This window comes from Eumetopias jubatus, unplaced genomic scaffold (genome assembly GCF_037043125.1).
Source record: "Eumetopias jubatus isolate StellerSeaLion01/CBP00866 unplaced genomic scaffold, mEumJub1_p1.0 scaffold_4, whole genome shotgun sequence".
Classification (NCBI taxonomy): Eukaryota; Metazoa; Chordata; class Mammalia; order Carnivora; family Otariidae; genus Eumetopias; species Eumetopias jubatus.
Window position 1 is genome coordinate 76,503,384 of NW_028274810.1, and position 21,617 is coordinate 76,525,000.

At 53.9% G+C, this 21,617-nt stretch overlaps 1 protein-coding gene across 1 annotated transcript; it reads left to right on the plus strand.

The window, feature by feature from the left end:
* The first annotated feature begins 3,476 nt into the window (after positions 1 to 3,476).
* NT5C1A (5'-nucleotidase, cytosolic IA) lies at positions 3,477 to 16,598 on the plus strand. The gene is made up of 6 exons (XM_028123445.2): positions 3,477 to 3,602; positions 9,938 to 10,105; positions 10,533 to 10,662; positions 12,097 to 12,219; positions 14,509 to 14,693; positions 16,233 to 16,598. The coding sequence occupies exons 1-6, from the start codon at positions 3,477 to 3,479 to the stop codon at positions 16,596 to 16,598; spliced, it is 1,098 nt and encodes a 365-aa protein (XP_027979246.1).
* Positions 16,599 to 21,617: the final 5,019 nt, after the last annotated feature.

A 21,617-nucleotide genomic window follows, 5' to 3' on the forward strand; every position in this document is an offset into this window, starting at 1 on the left:
CCCTCTGTGCCATCCAGTGGTCCCCAAGGAACCAGAGTGATCTTCCTAAAGTGCAAGTCTGACCGTGTCAACTCTCTGAAATCTCCCCTCTTCCTTCAGTGTGATAAGCTCCTTAAGAGTCCCTCAAGGCCTTGCAGGATCTGCCTGCCACGCGCTGACCTCCAAAGCCTGTTCCTTCCCCACCTCCCCGTCCTTCACCCTGCATTTGAGCCACCCCATACTGCCCTCCATTTCCCTAAGGCATCTCTCATGCTTCTGTGCTGGTACACAAACCATTGCCTCTCCATGGGCCACCCATTCCATCTCAATGATGTCCTTCTGTGCGAAACCCTCCCAAACCTCAAACAATTGACCCCTCATGTGGATACAGTCCGTCGTAGCTACCAAACAGCTTCCCATGTGATTCCCTGTCAGTTGAGCCAAGCACACTTTTAATTTCCAGTTGAAAAAAAAAAAAAAGTCAAGGAAATGAAGGCTCGGGGAATGGCAAGACTGCCACTTGAACTCGGGTCTTCTAACATCAAGGCTACTGCTTATTGTGCTTTCTGCGGGGGGGGGGGGGGAGGCAGGAGAAGGGTGAAGGTAGGCTTCATGGAGTAGGTAGCTTCTGCCCCAGGTCTTGCTAAAGACCGGCCAACAGGACCAGGCATGCTGGGGCAGGGCTGCCCAGACGAGCAGTTCAGGTGCCAGGATCCTGGAGTCATGTGCAGAGGGGTGTGTTCCCAGCTTATCCACCTGCAGAAGAGCTGAACCCTGAGGGGAAGCACTGGCCTGAGTTCAGCAATGCAGAGAGCCAGGGAATCCCTGCACCAAGCCAGTGGTCAGGGGGTGGTGGAAAAGACGGAGGCAATGGCCAGAAGCCTAAGAGGGTGGAAAGAACAGTCTAGGATGGAGTTCTAATCCTTCCAAAGAGGGAGCTAGGGAAAGTTCTTAAAGGAACTGAACCCAGAGTCAGACAGGATCCTTAGAGGCCTACTTATGTCAGTGTGAGTAGGAGGACTACATTGGTCGAGATTTTTGGTTTCAAGGGAACAAAACCCAATTCAAACAAGCTCAAGCAAAAAGAGAGGCTTATTGGCTCCTGTAATTGGGAATTTGCGCACTGCTGGATCCAGAGGCTCAATGTGACACCCTCTCTCCGTCTCTGCTTCTCTAACTCTGCGACCTCACTGCCTGCTCCAGATGGGCTCCTCCCACATTCTTTCACCTGCCACAGGGAAAGATGGGTTCCCAGCTCACATTGCCCCAAATTAATTACCCCAGAGAAGAAAGAGCCAAATCTCCCAGCAACCCTAAGTAAGAGTGCAGGAGAGTGGCTCAGCAGGGGTCACAGGCTCATTCCTTGTTCAATTGCTGTGTCCAGGGAAATAAGGTTCTCTGATTGGTCAGGTCTAGTTCACATGCCTACTCCTGTGACCAGGGAGGCAGGGAGGTAGGGCCCGTTACTACAACTGACCCTTGAACAATGTGGGGTTTAGAGGCCCTGACCACCCCTCGATCACTGGGCATTCAAAAACACACATATACCTTTGGACTCCCCCAAAACTTAATTACTAACAGCCTACTGTTGACGGGAAGCCTTACTGACAACATAGTCAATGAACACAGATTTTATATGTTATCTGTATTATATACTGTATTCTTACAGTAAAGTAGGCTAAAAAAATGTTTTAAGAAAACCATAAAGAAGAGAAAATACATTTATGGTACTATACATATATTTATTGAATAATTTATTTCAATATATTTATTGAAATATTTCAGTATATTTATTGAAATTGAAATATTTCAATTTCCATGTATTTATTGAAGAAGTCTGCATTTAAGTGGACTCTCGCACTTCAAACCCATCTTTTCCAAGGGTCAGCTGTAGAAGAAGAGGGTGGGAAATGTTGCTAGTCAAACAAAACCAATAGCCACCAACTTTTGGGGGGCATTGGTTAAAGTGATGTAGAGAATCTCATCGGGCTTTAGAGATGGACAGTATTGCCTGGCCTCTACTGGGACTTGGGAAGCTGTCTGGACCAGAGGCAGCTCCCTGTCAAGGCAGCATGGTCTCTCTTTCAGGGGGTCTCTGCTGCCCTCTGCACATCTTTTCCCATTTTTCTCTGCTGATCAGCTCATTCTGCTTATAGAGTTTCTACCCCCTCTTAGCCTTATGTCGCACATAGCTTCAGCCTGCTGAGGCTCTTCCAGGTCTCTGTGTCGAAGTCGCATTGCCAAAGGGTAGGCATACTGGAGGGAGTTTGGGGCCATCTATGGAAACAATCTATCAAGTCTGGAGAAGGCAAGTCTAAACATACTTACCCCAATCCTAAAAGTTTTTTGTGATTTGCCCCTTCCTCCCACACAAGATTTGGTTGGTTCCCCCCCAGGACATGGTGGAGGCTAGGCATATCCCTCCATTCTGTACCCCCTTCCAGCCAGATGCCCTCCAGGCTACACCAGTGTGTTCTCATGCTGCTCCCACCCATCTGTGCAGACGTGCAGGCTCACACAGAGATGCCCCTTGTCTGCTTCCTGACCTGTACCTTGGGACAGGTGACATTAGTGGCTGCACCCCGGGCTCTGCACCAAGAGGGGACAGTGCGCTGGAACTCCAGGATGGTGGTCCAGTAGTCTTTGGTTCCCAAGCTCCGTTTCTACCCTCCCTCTCTTCGCCACTTCATTACCACCCCTAGTTCTGCAGGTGGAACCTGTGAGCGCGAGCCCCCTACTGGCAGTCAAGGGGCCAGCAAGAACCTGGGTTCAGAGTCCCTGGGTGTCGCGCCGGTATGGGTCCCCGGCCAGGCTGAGGGGACCTGGTCTCGCCACTGACTTTGAGGGTCCTTCCGCCTTGGTGGGGAATAGCTGCCCAGCTGGGCCCTCTGTTGTGCGCCCGACTAGGAGCAGAGTCCTGCTCGAGGACGGAGCTGTCCATCCACCACCACCTCTCCCTCTGCAGAACGGACTAGGGTCTGCCAATCGGATTCCCAGGGTCCTGGCACCAGAGGGCAAAAAGGCGGCTTAGCTTTTGGCGGAAAGGAGGCTAGCTTTTCATTTTCTCCTTTGAGGATTACCATCCTGGGAGAAAAGTTGTCAGGCCTCTCCTCTCTCGGTGCCCTTGAGCACCAGCGAAGAACACGATCCCTGAAATCCCGAATCCGCCGCAGCCGGCAAGCCCGGCCTCAGGGCCCCTGCTCCTGGGAGCCCGAGAGGCCAAACCCTCCCTAGTAACCACCCCCCAGCCCCGCAGTCACTTGGGGACCCAGCTGCCCCCCCAGGGCACATCCAATATCAGCAGCCCGCCCGCAGCCGAGAGGGAGTTTTAAACAAACCCCCGCCCCCGCCACCCCCCGGCGGCTCGCGCGCGCACACTCTCCGCCGCGGCCCGCCCCCTTCTCACGCCCGGGCCGCGCCTCCCCGCGGCAGCGCAGCCCCGCCAGCGCCGCGTCCCCGCCGCCGCCTGCTCGGGCGGGCAGGGTGGCAGCGGGATCATGGAACCCGCGGAGCTCCGGGAGCCCCGCAAGCCCGGGCGGGGGGCACAGACCGCGGCGGCCCCGTGCTGGGAGGAGACCAAGACTTTCTACGAAAACCTCGCGCCCAAGAAGAAACCCAAATCGGTAACGGCAGGGCCTGGGTACGGAGAAGGACAGGGGAAGGAAGGGTCACCGAGGGAGGGTCGTAAGCCCCCTGGAGAGAGATCCGTGGCAGCCCTCCGGGAGGGGACGCAGCTCCTCAGCACCAGAATGTGTCGGCCCGTTGGCACCGGCTCGCGTTTATTTTGGGAGCTCTGAGCCGGCGTTTTTTTTTTTTTTTTCCCCCCCGGGGCTCGGGTTCCACGCCAGGAATCCCCCTCCCCCATGCTGTCCTCAGGGCCCAGCTCCTCCACGAGCCCGGCAGCCAGGGGCGCGGGCAGCACTTGTTGGCATAGCGGGTCAGCGGTGCCTGCCCAAGCGCCCCGGGCTCGGGTAACCTGACTCTGGAAACCCGGCTCCTCGTTGTGCGCTCAGCTCCCTGCCATCTGGGCATCGGGCTCCGGACCCGAGCGTCTGCGTTCGGGCTCTGGCTCAAGGTCCTGCGCTGTGGGCTCCGGGTACTGCTCTGCCCGCGTCCTAAGGGAAGGGAGCTGCACTGGAATCTTCGCCCTGCGTTCAGGGCTCCCAACGCTCCGCCACAGCTGCGGGCTCTGCTCCCGTCGCAGCGGGCATCAACACCCCCGTGACCCCCGTGGTGGTCTCAGCTTTGGGACACTCACACAGAGGAGAGAGCTCCTCTTCCCATCGGACAGATGCCTGGTGTCCGGGTTGTGCCGGGGCCTCGCTCATTCCTGCTTCCCAGATCTCAGAGCTTGGGAAGGGCACTGGACGGAGGTTGGCCCAGAGGCATCCTCCAAGCAGTCCCACCCTGACCTTAAAGCATCCTGCTGCTTCCCGCCAAGGGCCCTTCCCCAGGAGGCCCTCCCTGTCAACAGTCATTCCCTGCAGTATCTCTAGGCCCTGCTCAGCAGTGCCGATTGAGAGATGAATTTGGCTGAGTCCCTGCCTCAGGAGCTCACGGTGCACTGAGGGAGACCCTGGCCATGGTGAGTGCTCAGATGAAAGACCCTAGATGGTCTCGAGAGGGTATACAGGAGTGAGTGACTGCCCACTAAGGAAGGCTTTGCTCACGTGGCGTTTGAGCTCACCTTAAAGCCTGAGTAGGCAGCATTTCCCAGGGAGATGGGGAAACAGGATGGGCAAAAGGCTTGGGGATGTCTTTGAAACCGAGTGGGAGAATGCAGAATCTTTGGGAGATACATGGGAAGGGTGCCAGAGACACATCCAGGGCCTTGAATGCCATACTCAGGAACCTGGGTATTCAGTGGAGTTAGGGGTTTTAAAACCAGGTTCCACTGGGGTCCCATGTTTCTGGAGATCTGCACACACGTGGATCCAATTTATTTTCTTTTTTCTTCCAACCACCTCTTAAACAATTAAAAATGTGTAATAAAAACCTCAATTCACTCAAATGTGTTATGTGGCCATCTTAGCACCTTCAATACCATCAATAGATTAATTTATGCTGCAGGTTGATTAGTTGTTTTTTTTGTTTTGTTTTGTTTTGTTTTTTAAGCAAACCTTAGGATAAAGCTTTCCCTGTGAACTGTTTACTAGAAGTTTATCTTGAGATTGCTGGCAATTATTGTTGCTGAGTATCTTGAGGCTTATAGTTTAACACAAAACAAAAATTTTTTGCCATTTGCAACCACTTATTGATGGTACTCAGGACTTTCTCATTACTGGGCACAAACCAACAAACGCAGGAACAAATTAACTAGATGATGAAGTTTAAGTCTGCACTGGTGGCCTAACCCCTAGTTGCAAATTTATCACCTACCCAACTGTGCTGTTTCCATTGGTTGACATTATAATAAATATATCATGTACATGTAATACATTTGAATCAAAAAGTAAACTAGTAAAATAAATTTATCCTAATAAACTATAGGAATATCTGATTTACATACTGGGGTTCTGCCCAGGAGTTCATGGAAATAAAATGTCAACCTACTTTTTTAAAAGTATGAAAACCATTTTTTAGCAGGATTTTTCAGCAGGGGATTAACTTGGTCCCATTTCATCTGAGCACCATCACTCTGGGGCTGCATGGGATGGATGGGAGACAGTGATTCTGGCAGCAGGCAGACCAGTGAGGAGGTCCCTGGTCCCTGCCTGAGGAGGAAGCTTCACCAATGTCATGGCCATGGCCCAGGAGATGGACACTGGGGCTGGAGTGGTGCGTGGAGCTCACCAATACATCTCCTCCCCAAGCACCATGGAGCCAGGGAGCTCAGTCCTAGGGGTCAGTCATGACCCCTGGCGCCTCTGGGACACAAGGGGCCTGGTGGCCTCCTGGCCCCTTCTTCCTGTAGCAGCCACTCCTCCCACAGGCTATTTTGGGGGCTTTAGGCCTCCTGGGCCCCATCAGAGCTTAGTCTCATTCCCAGGAGCCTGAGTGAAATATTTAAGCCCCGAGGACCCCTAGGAGCCCCTCACCTCATGGGGTCAGAGGACTCCTCAGTCCAGACCTATCTTGTCCCACTTTCCAGCAGTTCTTCCCCCAGTAAGATTGTTTACAAATAACAACTTTTGGCTGTGTTCCTCTCTTGGGCCCAACAGGCAGAATCATGTCCGTCTAAATGAGAGCTCCTCAGGCAGGCTAGGCGGGGCTGGCTCTCCTCCATTCTCCCCCCACCTGCCCCCCAGCACCAGTGGAAGGCAGAGAACTGGCAGGACCCTGGCTCCCTGGAGCTCACTGTTCCCCGGCTGAGTCCCCGGGCTAGGACAAGGGCCCCCTGACCCAATTCCCAGTCTGGAATCGGGGCTTCTTTCTGTGTTCTGGAGGGACTGTTTGTCCTTAGGTATGCCTAACAACCCATGAAGGGTGGTCTCCCTCTGCAACTAGGTCCAGGGGCATCTCCAAGTGCTTGGCTTCTCCCCAGCTCTGGCCAGCCCTTTACCTGTCCCTTCAGCTCTGAATGAGCCTGGAAAGGCCACTCTTTCTGTATCTCTCACAGCAGTTCATGCCCTCTGGGCCCTAAGGCTCTCCCCTCCTGGTGCAGAGTCAGAGCAAGAAGAGCCGGCAGAGGGTCCTGCCCTGGGGACCTCCATTCTGAGGAGAAAGAGAGCCCTGCCCTTAGAAACCTCAGTCTGGGGGCATGGTTTCCCTCACCATTTCTCCCAAATCCAGAAGGCGAGGGCTGCATGGGGCAAGTGTCCCAAAGAAGTGGCTGAGATAGAAGGGGTTGGGGGTCATCTGGAAGCTATCAAGGAAAGGCATATGGGGGGGGGGGGTGCTGCTGTGTGGACAGAGGCCAGAGACTTGGGATTTTACCTACCTGGATCTTCCTTGACTTTGCTGTGTGACCTAGAGTAATACTCTGTCCCTCTCTGAGTCTACTTGCCCATTTGGAAAAGAAGGAAGTGGAGACTCCTGGGGCCAAGACAACTGGGATGTATTTCTTGTGATGGCCAGAGGTGGGATGGGATAGGGTCTGAGTAGCTCAGCCAGAGGGGACCCAGAATGCAGAAGTCTGGCAGGGACTGTGGGACAGCAAGTGAAGAGTGAGACCTTGGCCTGCTGCCTGGGCTGGAGCCGCTGGCTTGGGAACCTGCCTGAAGGGGCCAGGAGGGCAGCTGGCTCTCTGTCCTTGAAGGGGTGATGGGCCTGTCCCTGGGGCAGTAAACCCAGCAGGCTTCCTGTGTTTATGAGAGTGGTCTCCCCACTCCCCCAACCCCACCCACCCTTACCATCCCTGGCCAGCCCTCTATCACCCCTTCGCTTTTACTTTACATTCTTTCCTTGAAAGCTCACAGTTGCCGAGGGGGTTGGGAGGTATCCAACCCGTGATTACACGAACAGGGATGGCTGGCAACGGGGGCAGTACTTGGGGTGAGCCCCAGAGAAGAAGCACCTGTCCTGCTTGCCATTGCCTTTCCCTGACCCTGCTGGCCAGATATACCATCTTTGTTGGGGTAAAAGTCAAATGCAAACTGAGGCTTACGGCAGGTGCTTGGGGAACTCTTTGGTCTTCCATTTACTACTTTGAGGTGTAAAGCTTCATTAGCCACTAGCCATTCATAGCTACTTAAATTTCAATTGATTGGAATTAAATACAATTAAAAATCCAGTTCCTCAGTCTCACTAGTTACATTTCAAGTGACTGAATGTGTTTGTTATCACAGAAAGTTCTACTGGATAATGCTCTTCTAAAGGATGGCACAAATCTCTGTCTTAGGAATAGATCATAAGCTCCACGGGGGTGGGGATTGTGTCTGTATTGTTTCCTGCCACGTCCCCAGCACAGTGCCTGTCACATGGTGATCACTCAATGTTGTCCACTGATTGGGTCCCAGGCTTGATTCCAGAGAGATGCAGTGTGGGGTTGAGTACGTGGCCCGCAGTGCTCTCAGGAGCAGGCCAGAATTTGAGATCCATTTATGAGTCTTGCCCCCATCCTGAGCCTCTGTTTCCTCATCTGCAAAGTGGGAATCACCCCCACATTCTGATCCTCCCCAGGGATTCTAAAGGGTCCAGCTGCTGTCTGTGGTGGCACGCCCTCTCCCTAGTCCACTGCAGGTGGTGAAGGATTCTGAGGCCCTCCTGTGCCCTGGGGAAGGCCTCCTAGCACCTGCCCACTCTTCTGGGCTCATTGACACCCAAGCCTCCTGCCCTGGGCTCTGCTCACCTTTGCGAATGCACTGCGTACTTGCTCACCTCCTTATGCCTTCCTTCACCTGACTCCTCCTTCCAGGCTGCACGCAAATGCCTCCTCTCCTATGACAACCTACTGTGAGCCCCTGCCATCAAGACTCTGCTTTCACCTGTGTCCTATTACTCATGCCAGCCCCTTTCGTGTCTCTGTGTACCTGCCTTTCTTCCCTATCAGCGTGTGACTCTGAGGGCAGGAGCCAAGTCCCTACCAGGACCACTCCCAGGCAGAGCCCAGGGACCTGGCACAAAGAACCAGTAGATGTGTGTAAAATTTGCATCAACCAAAAAAATATTCTCAGAGCACCTACTGTGTGTCAAGCAATCTGAACAGATTAGGGTACTGCCCTGGAGTTTTCCAGTTCATGTTAAATCCGTCATAGCAAATACTGTTTCTCACTGAAGTAGATTATGTGAGAGTTCAGAAGCATTACAAATTTACTGAGCACCTACTATGTGCTAGGCACAGTTTTAAGCACTACAGATACTCTAAATGAACAAGATAGTCCTGGCTCATGCTCCCTCAGAACTTAAGCCTGGTCCCTGCTTCCTCTCCAGAACTCTGTCTAGAAATAGAAATAGTTAAATAAGCAAGTAGGGCCGTGCTAAATTTAACTGAAAAAGGAAATCTATGGGAGAGCCCATAACTAGGAGTGAGGGAAGGCTTCCTGCAGGTGACATGTATTTTGAGACCTGCAGGTTGGGGAGAAGTTAGCTGGATGAAGAGCCAAGGAAAGAGCAGATCAGGCAGAGGGCACATCATGTGCGAAGGCTCAGGGACAGACAGGAAAGTATGCTCAGACACGAGAAAGGTCAGACCGAGCAAAGTGGGATAGCACAAAGGTGACAGTGTGGAGAGGGAGGCGTCTGTCTCCAAGAGCTTCTTACTCCACACTCAAGGCTGGGGAACAGAGTTTGAGAGGAGTGGGTACCACTGAAAGGGAGAGGAGCATCATCAGATGTGAACTTGAGAAACATCCCCTAACAACAAATTGGATGACCTGAGGTGGGAGATGGTGACGGACTGGACTTTGGCAGGGAAGGCACAAAGAAGTAGATTCCATAGAGTTGACAGGTTTTGGTGATTGATTGATTGGTGTAGGGAGGGGAGTTGAGACAGGGGAAGAGTTGAGGTTGACTTCTGGGCTCTGGCCTCAGTGTTGAGTCCATGGTGGTGCTGAGCACTGAGATGAGGAGGTGGGTGGGAGACCAGGTTTGGAGGTACAGGGAGTGGTGGGAATTCAGCCTTGGGCATGTTGAGTTTGAATGTCTGTTAGTCAACTGGGGCAATTAGATATATCAGTCTGGATCTCAGGAGAAAGATCTGGGCTGGAGATAAATTTTCTTATATAACTGCCATGTTTCTGAGCACCATTTCTTCCTAAGGAGTATGTAGCTCTCATTTTATAATGGAAACCATCTGGAGACCATCTTGAGCATCAGTCATACTCTGGCTACATACACTGTATTCATTTTTCCATTGTGTCCAGATGACCAACTAGATTGCAAACTCCCTGAGGGGATGTCCTCCCACCAGATCGTGCTCCTTGGTAGGGAGCCACCATCTTCCTCAGTTCCTGGCTGAGTCCTGCATGGAGCGGGTCCTGACCCACGTCTGCCCCTGCCCCAAGGCACCCAGAGGGGCTGGCACGTGAGACCTGCTTCAGGGAGTGTGAGTAACAGCCTTCCTCCTGCACCTCTGCAGCCCAAGCCTCAGAATGCTGTTACCATTGCTGTGTCCTCCCGAGCCTTGTTCCGCATGGACGAGGAGCAGCGCATCTACACAGAGCAGGGCGTGGAGGAGTATGTGCGCTACCAGCTGGAGCATGAGAATGAGCCCTTCAGTCCCGGGCCAGCCTTCCCCTTCGTGAAGGTGGGTGCCATATAGTGCCTCTGTGGGAATTAGAAAAGGCACTCCTGGGTGTTTGAATAAGGAAAGGGGTCCCCCTCTAGGCAGATGCCAGCCCACAGGAACACAGCTTGGCAAGGGGACAGAGCCGCAGTGGGAAAGCCTCCCTGTCCTCTGCGCTAATGCAGCCCAACTCCGGGTCACTAGCTTGGTGCGTGGAGCTGGCCCGGATTTTGGCCCCCACTCACTCTGTAGTGAAGCGCCCCTGTACAGCAATCAACCAGCATGACGGGTGAGGTTGGGATGAGACAGTCCACGTCCACGGCCAGGCCTTGACCATCCCTCTCCGCCCCCGTTAGATCCCAGCTCACTCCTCCTCCCCAACACTGGATGCCAACTCCAGATGTCAGTCCCTGGGAGTCTGAGCAGGAGGGCCCCCTCTCCCATCCAGGCTCTGGAGGCTGTGAACAGGCGGCTGCGGGAGCTGTACCCCGATAGTGAGGACATCTTTGACATCGTCCTTGTGACCAACAACCACGCTCAAGTGGGTGTCCGTCTGATCAACAGTATCAACCACTACGGTGAGCATCAGGGGCTTGGCCATGGGACACGCCTACTAGACGCTTGGGGTTGGGGGGGGGGTCACATCTCTGCAGGGGGTAGGTAATACCAACTAGAACCTGAAGCCCAGAGGTACACTGGTAAGCTGGTTCCTTAAGAAAACAAAACAAACCAGAAGGGAAAAAAACAAAAACCCTGATTGTAGCCTTGTCATCTTAGGGTGTGACTATCCCTCCATGGCTGATTTCAAGTTATCAACAGTTGGACAATCGAACTGGCTCAAAAAAAATCCCTGAACGTTTAACGTTCAGCTCTTGCAAGCTGGTACAAGCCAGTTCCAGCAAACCACTGCATAGGCCCTGCTGCCTATGTATTGGGCAGGGCACCTGCTGCCTCCGTGCCTCAGTTTCTCTATCGGCAATGGGGCTCACAGGCCTCACAAGGCTGCTAGGAGAAGCAGGTGCAGTTGTCAGAGTGAAGGGACTTTGTGTCTTAGTCCAAACTCTTGAGTGAAAGTAATAGACCCTCCAGAGCTAGCTTAAGCTGAAGAGAAAACGGTAATTTCTTATTAGGTTAAAGGGGTGTCTCTTAGAACCACAGGGCAGGAAGTAAAATTGAACCCACAGCAGCCTGAATCCAAGTACTGGAAATCTCTCCTGGGCTTTTTCTCTCCCGGCCATGTAAGCCCTTATTTCTGCTTCTCTCACTCAGCAAGTCTGTTTCCATCCCCTGCCCTCTGCCCGCATCTCTCTCTCCAAACTAGGTTTCTCTGCTTTTCCCGAATATGGCCAAAATGTGTAAGTTTACAAATTCTTGTTTTAAGCAACCAACAGAGTTCAGGGGCCTTTTTGTAATCCTAATTTCAAATTGCTGGGAGCAAGATGATATTCAAAATATTTAACTAACTTAGGACACAGGCATGGAGTAATCAGGAGACACCATCCACAGTACTGGAGCAGGGCTCTCCAGAGATTGTCTCGCATGAGGGGCTGAGGCAGTGATGGCGTAACTCAGTGGGCTCAGGGCAGCACCACCTTACCAACCAGCACATCTTTCCCAGCCTGTGCACGCAAGCGTACTAGGTGACTACCAGCCCAGGCTTGGAGAGGATCTGATTGGCCCCGCTTGGGTCAGGTGTCTGCCCCTATCCAATCAGCTATGGCCAGGAGGGCCAGGCTTTGCCTGGAGACCCACCTTTCGTAGTACTGGGATTACCTGACGAGAGGCTTTTCCCGTAGGCCAGGCGGTCACTCCTGGTCGATCATCCATATTTCATGGATGAAAGATGGAGGGGCTCAGAGAGGGGAAGAGTGGCCTAAAATCACTCAGAGAATCCCTCTGCTGCCCCATCACCATTCAGAACCAAGATGGCACCCACCAGATGCGGAGGGACCAGTCTGAGGCTCTGAGGGTTGACTTAGGCATCACCTGGGTACTCTCTACCTCCTTCCCAGACCTGTTCATTGAGCGGTTCTGCATGACAGGTGGGAACAGCCCCATCTGCTACCTCAAGGCCTATCACACCAACCTCTACTTGTCAGCTGATGCGGAAAAAGTGCGGGAAGCCATTGATGAAGGTGCGTCACGCTGGGGAGAGAGAATACGGGGAGTCTGACAAAGGAGTTCCGGAGGTTGGGGGGCGGGGCTGGCCCTAAAGCTCTGAGCAGGTGCTAGGGGTTACCGTGGTAACTGGAAAGGGCGTACTTTCCTTCATGCCTATGACCTGTCCTGTAAACTGAGAATAAGGCCCACCGATTCCACTGATTGCCCTTCTAGTCCACTCTTCCACCTCCCGCCCTACCATGGTAAGGATGCTTTTACTCATCAGTATCCCTCAGCCTTCTCTTCCCATGGAAACCCTCCTTACAGCCCAGAAGGCTACTCCCTTCTAAGAATCCTACAGGTCCATAGTTCTGATGCCTGTGTGACCATAAGCAGCCTCTGCCCCCGTCTGGGTCAGTGGGGAGGAAGGTCAATATCTAGTTCATCCTGAGCACTGAGGTCTGGGAATGGCTAGCATTGCAGTAGCTGGCCTGGCCAGGGCTGAGGTGAGGTGAGGAGACCCAGCCGCAAGTCCTGACGAAGAGAATCTCCCTCTATGGGTCCCTGTCAAGGGGCAGTTTAGGGTGGTAATCACAGTCTTGGTCTTCCTGACAAGGTGTGTATCCCTATTGCTCAAAACAGGCCCACAGGGGAGGAAGGACTGCCCCACTGCCCGAGAGGGCTTCTCAGGCTGAACACTCCTAGCAAGTTTCTATCAACCAGCACTATATCCGCTTTTTTTTTTTTTTAAGATTTTTTAAAATTTATTTTTGCACGTGCGAGAGAGAGAGAGAAAGAGAGAGAGAGAGCACAAGTTGGGGGAGGGCAGAGGGAGAAGCAGACACCCCCCCCCACCCCCAGCAGGGAGCCTGATGCGGGGCTCGATCCCAGGACCCTGGGATCATGACCTGAGCCGAAGACAGACGCTTAACCGACTGAACCACCCAGGTGCCCTACTTTTTTTTTTTTTTTTTTTTTTTAATATCCGCTTTTCTCTTCCTCTTTCATGCTGTCTGCTGCCTAGAAGCCTGGCCTCTTGCCTTGCAATGCCTCACTCTGAGTTGCTTTGGGCTTCAAGAGGCTTTCTTTAACCAGAAACCAGAAGCAATTTCCCTAGGCAGATGTCACACCCTCTGGTTGGGGCCTTGGCACTGACCTGAATGTGTGCCTCTATATGTCTGTAATTTGAGGCTAGCGAGCAGGGGATGGTCAGGAGGGAGGCCCTGCCCAGAGTTGGGTGGTCCTAGTTCATCTTGGCTCCAGTGTTGCAGGCGCTGAGAAGGTACCCGGCTTGGTGCCCAGGGCCTGGTCCTACTTAGAGCATCATCAGGCTGCCGAAGTTGCTGGGAGCTTGGCACTGCTCTCTCCTCCCAGAGTTCTGCCCTAGCCCAGCCCTTGTGAGCCTGGAGTCCCAAGAGCAGGGCTGAAGCAGCCTTTGGGGAGATGACCAGTAGAGAACAGACCTCCAGGCCTCCAGCCTCCTAGCGCTGGCTCTCTGCTGTCCAGTGCAGCTCCCGTCTGGGGCCTGGGCTCCCGCAGGCATCCCTGACTCCTGGAGAAGCCCAGGGTTGCAGAGAGTCTCTGTACACAGTCAGATGGCATTGGTACTGCCCTTGATGGTCACCCACGTTGCCTCAAGGAGCCCTGAGTGGGGCATACCTGGTGCCATTGAGACAGTAAATGGGGGTGCCCATAGACTTCAGACTGGGATCTCAGCTCCAGACAGAAGTCAAACACCCTTAATTTTACTTTAGTCCAGAGAAGGTGTTGATTACTTGCTAGAATCAACAGTAGAGAGTAACTGAGGCCAAGCAGGGTTGGGGCTCCTTCCTAGACCCACCATAGATCTACATCAGGTGCCTGTGAAGATCTCCTAGAAGGGCAGCAGTGGCCTGGGGGACCTTTCCTTCCAGTCAGGATTGACATTCAGCTGGTCCATACTAGCACAACCTTACTGGATGCTAAGGAATTGAAATTTCTCCATACTGATTGCTAAACAGCTGCTTTCCTGAGTCCTCTGAGTGACCCCTCTTTCCTGGGGCTCCCCCAGACCTTCCCACAAGGCAGCAACTAAAGGGAAACGCTGATATGGGCCAGGGCCCTCAGAGCCCTACTCAGAGCAAAAGCCGCTGTCCATTCTTATTGACCAGTTTTTAAATATTCTGAATATGAGCCCTGATTAGCCTTGCCCCAAGTCCTGGGTGAGGCTGGTAGGGCAAGGCTAGCCCAAGATGGCCTTCTCTTGGCTCCAGGCAGCTGAGGCAGGTGTCAGGGGCCCCTGTTACCTAGATGAAGGCAGACAACACTTGCCTCTCTCTGCCCAGGGATCGCAGCCGCCACCATCTTCAGCCCCAGCAGGGACGTGGCTGTATCCCAGAGCCAGCTGCGCGTGGCCTTCGATGGGGATGCTGTGCTCTTCTCGGATGAGTCGGAGCGCATCGTCAAGGCCCACGGGCTGGACAGGTTCTTTGAGCATGAGAAGGCCCACGAGAACAAACCTCTGGCCCAGGTGCTGCACACACTCCCCAGAACCCCTGAGAGGAGTGAGGCGGGTCCCCAGAACTTGCCCTGGGCTGGAACTTCAAGCCCAGAACCAAAACCCCAACTCAGCCCAGAATCCAGCCAGGTCCCCTCACCAGGCCTCCAGCCCTCATCCCTCTCACCTGACCCCTGGGGCCCCCTCAGTGAGCTTCTACGCCTTTGTTGAACCTCATCCCCCTCACTGCAGTCCTATCCCCCACCCTTGAAGCCCCCATTCTCTCTCTAAGCTCCCCTGCCCTCTGAAGCTTCCTTCCCCTTTCTGAAGGCCTCAGTCTGTTTCCAAAGCCACCACCTTCTCTCTGGAACCCCCATCCCCCCTCGGAGATTCGCCCACCCCTCTGAGTAGTCTCCCAGGTCCTCAAGAAGCCCCTGCTTCCCTCACTGGAGGAGAGGAAAAGCTGGGCAGCTCCTCAGAGGGCAGGGGGACCCAGGTGGGGGTGGGGTCTGGAGCAACCTGCCCGCTTTGGGCCCCACCAGCCCTCGCACCTCCTGCCGTCTGTCCCTTGGCCGGGGCGGGGCTCAGCGACCCTCCCACTGCTTGGAGTCTCCCCGAGAGTAGACTACGCCCGGGAGCTTGGAGAAAATTCCCTGGGGCTGGAGGTGTTGGGATCCACAGACTTCTGGAGCTCCTGTTTGTGCTTTTAACCAAAACCTGGGTGTGCAGTAATCCTGAACTTCTTTCCCCAAGAGCTCAGCAGGCTTGAGTTGCAGCTCCCAGATATTCATCTGACTTCGTTCTTGTGGAGTCCCCCTGAAATCTCTGGAAACCCAGGGCAGGACCAGTTTTACCACTAACTGGCACACAGAGGCCCAGGAGACCACTCCTTGCTCCAGGTCACCCAGTCAGGGAGGGGTCTGTAAGATTAGAAGTCCACCTGCCCTCATGTCCAGCCACCGATGCAGCTTTCTTCTTCATCAGCATCTGGTTCTTTATTCGCACAGCCTCATTCAGCCTTGTCGTTCTAGGCATGGTAGAGAGTAAATCTTTCCCCTGACCCTAGACAGCTGGTGCATAACGCCCTGAGCCACCTGTGCCCAATGGGCAGGGCTGATATTTGGCAGGTACCTATTGGTCGGTCTGGCCCAGTTGTTTGCAGCTGGAGTCCATTCTGATTGGAGGGGGCCCGTGCCAGGGTTACTGAAATATCCTCCCTGCTGACATTGCACAGAAGGCCACATGTACACAGCTACACCGCAGACACCCACGTACCTGGAGGGCACGTGGACGGACATACATAGCAACAGTTGCCCTGGGATGGTTATTCTGAGCCAGACACCCCCAGTCACAGCAGTACGGACGCCCAGACCGACAGACGTACCTCAGCCCCACTGATGCACACGGCGGCCCCAGCAGGTGTAGCAGAGCTGGGAGATCGAGGGGTCTCGAAAAGCTTCCCCAGCCCAAATAGCAAGACAGTGAGTGGTGCTTTTGGGAGGAGCCCCGCTGGAGAGGGGGCAAAGGTTTGGGAGACAGAGGTGTTCACTGTGCTCCCTTGCCTTCTCCTAGGGCCCCTTGAAGGGCTTTCTGGAGGCGCTGGGTAGGCTGCAGAAGAAGTTCTACTCCAAGGGCCTGCGGCTGGAGTGTCCAATCCGCACCTACTTGGTGACAGCACGCAGCGCAGCCAGTTCGGGGGCCCGGGCTCTCAAGACCCTGCGCAGCTGGGGCCTGGAGACGGATGAGGCCTTGTTCCTTGCAGGAGCGCCCAAGGGCCCCCTCCTTGAGAAGATCCGCCCACACATCTTCTTCGATGACCAGATGTTCCATGTGGCTGGGGCGCAGGAGATGGGCACAGTGGCTGCCCATGTGCCTTATGGTGTGGCACAGACGCCCCAGCAGACTGCGCCTATGAAGCAGGCCCCAGCTGCGCAGTAGCTGAGGCCTGAGACAGGCACGGCTGCCTGTCCGTACTCCACCACGTTGTCCAGTGGACCCTTCTAGTTCCTCACTGCTCTGTCCTTCTGCACGTCTGCCCTCATCCCCACGAGTGAGGTACTTGCAGGGAGTGATGCAGACCAAGCCAGCATCCCCACCGGCCCTTCTTTTCGGCAAACACTGTGCCACGACCCCGGCTAGGAGAGTAAGACTGCAGAGTAGCTGGGTTTTGGGGGCGGGGGTTGATGGGAACAAGGCTGACAGTGTCAGAGGAGCCAGGCTGCCTCCAAGGGGTCCTGGGATGAAGACTAGCTCAGTGTGGTGCAGAGAACATGGCTCTGCTAGAGAAGGCATCCGGCTTCTAAGCTCTGTCCCGGCATGAACTGATGACTTTGGGTAAGTCCCTCCCTTCCAGGGGCCTCGGTTCCGGCGTCTTGTAGGTGGTTTCCAAACTCTCCTGGAGCTGCAGAAGCATGGTTTAATAAGATTGCCCTGCCCAGGGCTGCTGCTAGACCATATGGTATCTTTGTGCAGTTAGAGGAGAGCACTGTCTCGAGAATGAATTTCAAAAAGATGGCCCTTGCTCTGGGCTGACCCAGACCCACGCTGGGGTCCGCGGCTTGCTCAGCAGCACATAGCCTGTATCTCAGCCCCTTCGGGCGCCTCAGCTCGGAGGCCTTTGTCGAATGGGCAAAATGCACCATCATCCGCAGCAACCCTACCTCTACTTCTGCACGGTTTGGAAACCACTGGACAGAGGACCTGTCCGCTTCCCGTGAGCCTCTACTGTGAGTCACCCATCAGGGGTCAGCTGCCGGGGGCCACGGTTTGCGGAAGGAGAGAGGCGTCAATTTAACCTGCACGCAAACTCTCCTTCCACCAGCAGGGGGCACTACAGGCTCTTCCCGGGGAGGAGCTTTCGGGACCGCCTGCTCAGGGCTTCCTTTGCTTTTGCTTTTAGTCAAAGTTCAGTCGTTCTGCCTTCCAGCCCCCTCACGGCAGCCCTCAGTCCTTCAGTTACTGCATTCTGCTGTGCTGCCAAGCGGCTTTACCAGCGGGGAAGAGGGAGAGTGTTGGGGTTCACTGTTGTGGGCCCAAATGCAGGGGAAGAAAGCTCAGTGGCTCAAGTGGGAGGGAGTCCTGCTTGCACCCGAGGGAAGGTCTGCCCAAGGTGACGTGGGAAAGTCTGGTCTGAGGCAGTGACCCATTAGACAGGAAGGAGCTGAAAGGTGCACTGGCAAGATTCTCCAGCTGTGGAACTTTGAGTGGAAGGACTGAGCTCTCTGTCCCCAGGATGCTGTGCAAGGGACTCCAGAATGAGGAGACCTTCCCTTGCAGCGCACCAGTGAATCCTCCACCTTGCAGGAGCCTCTGCAGCCCCTTTGTCACCACTTCTAGGGGAGAGCTCTTACTCTTTGATGAGTCAGCTTCCTCTTTTGCTAACAAGCCTGGCTCTCTCTATGAACGGAGGGTGGGAACACTGATGGCTGGTCCCTCAGGAAGACCCAGAAAGGGTGAGCAGCCGTCCGTGAGGGCGACTGATTGCCCAGCTCCTGGGGCATCCCAGCTGAAGGAAGCACTTTGTGAAGAAAGCCAAAGGTACCATCCTAGGGAGCAGGAGCCTGGAGGTGTGTGCAGGAGAGCTGGACTGCTGTTGAGGGTGGGACAAAGAGGTGAAGGGCTCCCTGGGGCCTGACCTTTGTCATTTTGAGGACTCAGCACAGGATCTGAATGGGGCCAAGTTCTGGGCAGTGTAGGGCAGGATAGTAGTTGCAGAAAGGAGGAAAAAGTGAGGAGACGGAGGTGGTTCACGAAATGAGCAACAGTTAGGGCCAGAAGAGGAGTGTCGGGCTGGGTTTTCACTCTCTGTGTGGGAAGCTGGGCCTGGGAGGAAGGTCAAGGCCATGCAGAGTTTCTGGGTCAGATCCCACCACTGATCGTCTTATCACGGGAGGGGCATATGATGATGATGTCTTTGTACAGGTCTTTCCAGCCACAGCCAGGATCCTTCTGGCCTCAGGGCAGGGGGCCTGGTTTTGAGTTCTTCCCTCTGCTCCAAGCCTGGCCAGAAATCCTGAGAGAGGTAAGAACAGCCTCTAGGAAAGAAAGTGAAAGAGAAAGTCATCTTTGATCTCGGCTGAGCCATGAAAGGCCCTCTGTCCTTCCCCCAGTCAGAATCACCCCCTTGGATGAGCCTCTAGGGCTCACAGAGCCAGCCAAAGCCATAAGCAGCCTGCTCAGCTGGCACAGTTGAGGTTCATAGAATGATATTAGTCTGCGTGACCAGAATGGATATGTACATTAGGCACCAGATGGTGCCTAATTAAGATAAACTCTAGGGATTCTGAGAACCAAGAGGTCCTGCCTCCAGGACCTGGTGATAAACAGCCCTGATTCTTCCAGGTCTCTCAGGAAGCAGAAAGATATGATGCTGGAAGCAGAAAGATAAGATGCAGTAAAAGCTGTGGATTTCACTTGAGCCACCAGTAATAGACAAAGACAGCCCTGGGCAGTGAGAGACACTAGGGTCTGGTTCTATTACTGAAACCGTAAATGAACATCTCGGGCCTGGAAAAAAGATTTCGGTGGATGGAGTAAAAGGCCAGAGTCCTGGGGGCAGGGGAGGCCGTGGCCAGACACACGTTCTGATTCTTTCCAGTGGTGAGGAGGAGCCCCAGGCAAGGAGCATTATTTATTGGATCCCCGGGCAAATTAAAACGCCAGGTGAGCATCACAGCCCGTGCTGGACTGCCGCACTAGGGCGGGGGGCCACAGCTCCTGAAATGCTGGACCCCAGGAGCCCAAAGCACCGCTCCCCGACAAGTCCCTCAGAGCGCTCCCCAGGAAATGCTTGCCCACAAAGCCCCAGACCCAAGGGAAACTGCCACTGAGCAGGAAACCAAGTGCTGTTCCTAGGCATTGAGACTTCGAAGATCATTGCAGAGCTGCTCCCTCCTTTCCCTGAGTGCCCAACCAGAATGGTGGTGATGTAGCAGGAAGCACCAGGAGAAATCAAAACCCGTGAGAAGCTCAAATCCGAGATGGAGTGACGTGGGCACCCGAACACCAAACTGGTGATTAAAACATTGAAATACCTCTATAACAGTTGCTAAATAGCGCTGGCCTGAGCCCCTGAGTGCCCCTCCATGGCCTCTCCTGCGCTCTCTCCACTGTGATGACACCATCTTCCCACAATTCAGCAAAAAGGGCATCCTGGAGGCTGCACTGGCACAGTGACTGTCGTCCGCTCTATTTGCTCGTCTAGAGAGAGAGTAACCTGCCCAAAGTCACTCAGCGAGTGGCAGCACTGGCAGTGAGCCCATGTCTGTCTCTTGGGACCCAGACTCTCAGTCATTCTGCCATTCAGCCCAGACAGCATAGAGGAGGCAAGAGAAGCTTCGTGACAAAGGAGCTTGCCCAACAGTTAGCATGTTGACCTCCTTCCTGTAAAACTGCTATAAAACACGCGGGTAGGTACATTGCTGTTGTAGTGTCCTAAATAGCTAGGAAGAATTTAAATTAGAGCCAGACATTTGCAGAACTGCTGAAGCATCACCCAACTTCTCTGGAACCCAGTTTGAAAGCCCTCATATGGGGCCCATGCCGGGTTTGGCAAATTATGGGCCAAATCTAGCTCACCACCTGTCTTTGTAAAGAAACTTTTGTTGGAACACAGCCATGCCCATTGGTTTTGCACACAGCAGCAGAGTCAAGTTGTTTCAACAGAGACCAAGGAGCCGAAAATATTTATCTGAGCCTGGGCTAAGGCCAACATCCGCAGCCTGCCCCATAGTGGGAGAGACCAGCTCATACCCACCTGAGCACTGGAAGCAGAGGCTGGTTTCACTGCCAAGGGGGCAGCATGTGCGGGCTCCGTGCCCATGTGCGGGCATCGTTAGGGCTGCAGAAAATTGCAGGCACTAGCTGAGTACCGTGATGTTGAACACAACAGATCCTTGACATCGGAGGATTTCAAATGTCAAGTTTTGACTCTTTCCAAGTGCCCCATAGCCAGTTGTCATTTGAAATGTTGTTGACTCAAAGTTGACTCGAGTGTGCCCTCCTCAGCTGCTGGATGAGGGGCAGGGAGCAGGACCCCTGGCTAGGGCTGAGCCCAGCTGGCTGTCCTGCACCTGCTCAGCGTGGCTTTGTTCTCAGCTCCTCACCGCCCTCATGGGCCTCTTGGGAAGTGACAAGTGCTGGTAGATGGAGGGGCTTTAGCTAAATATTGATTTTGGTTAAAATGGAGTGCCCGATGTTGACTTCACTCCAATCTAACAAGTCATCCATATGCTCTCTGTGGAAGCAAGAACAAGTTCTTCATGAAGACAGTTCCAGCGAGGTCTTTAGCTGGCCCAGAAGTTACCAATTAAGCAAAAGATAAAACTCCAGTGAAAGTCAAAATGGCAATCTTCTTGTGCTGTGTGGGTGTGAGCAACACACATACCCTCATGGTGGAACTGTGGATCAGGAGAAATCTAGGACCCTGCAGATACAGGAGTTTACCCAGGTTCCAGGATCCACTGCAAGAAAGGCAAGCGTGGAAGTGGTCCCACCTATAGACACCACTGTTCCATCATGATACTCTTGTCCCCTAAGCCCGGACTTGGCTTCAGAATCCTTCTCAACCCAGCATTACGGGCAGCCCCTACCAGCAAGTCGGAGTTGGCACGGAAGATGAAACTCTATTTTGACATCCCTATTGGTGTTGGGTACTGCTTTCCAGAGGGCATGCAAGGCCCTGAATGTTCACTCTCTGATGGCACAGTACCACTCAGGATGCGGAGGTCTCACCCAACTCAGGCAGGACACAAAGAAGAGGGAGGATGGCATCCTGGGGTTGGCGGCTTTCCAGCACTGGGTGCCTAGCCAGGAAACCATGGGTGTTCTCTGGGTTTCACGCTCAAGGCAAAGCACGAAAACCCCTCCCATCAGTAGGTGGCGCTAGAGGCCAGCACTCTGCCGCTGGCCAAAGCTTGTGGTTTTCTTCACTGGTTAATTTTCTCTCCCGTGGTACTT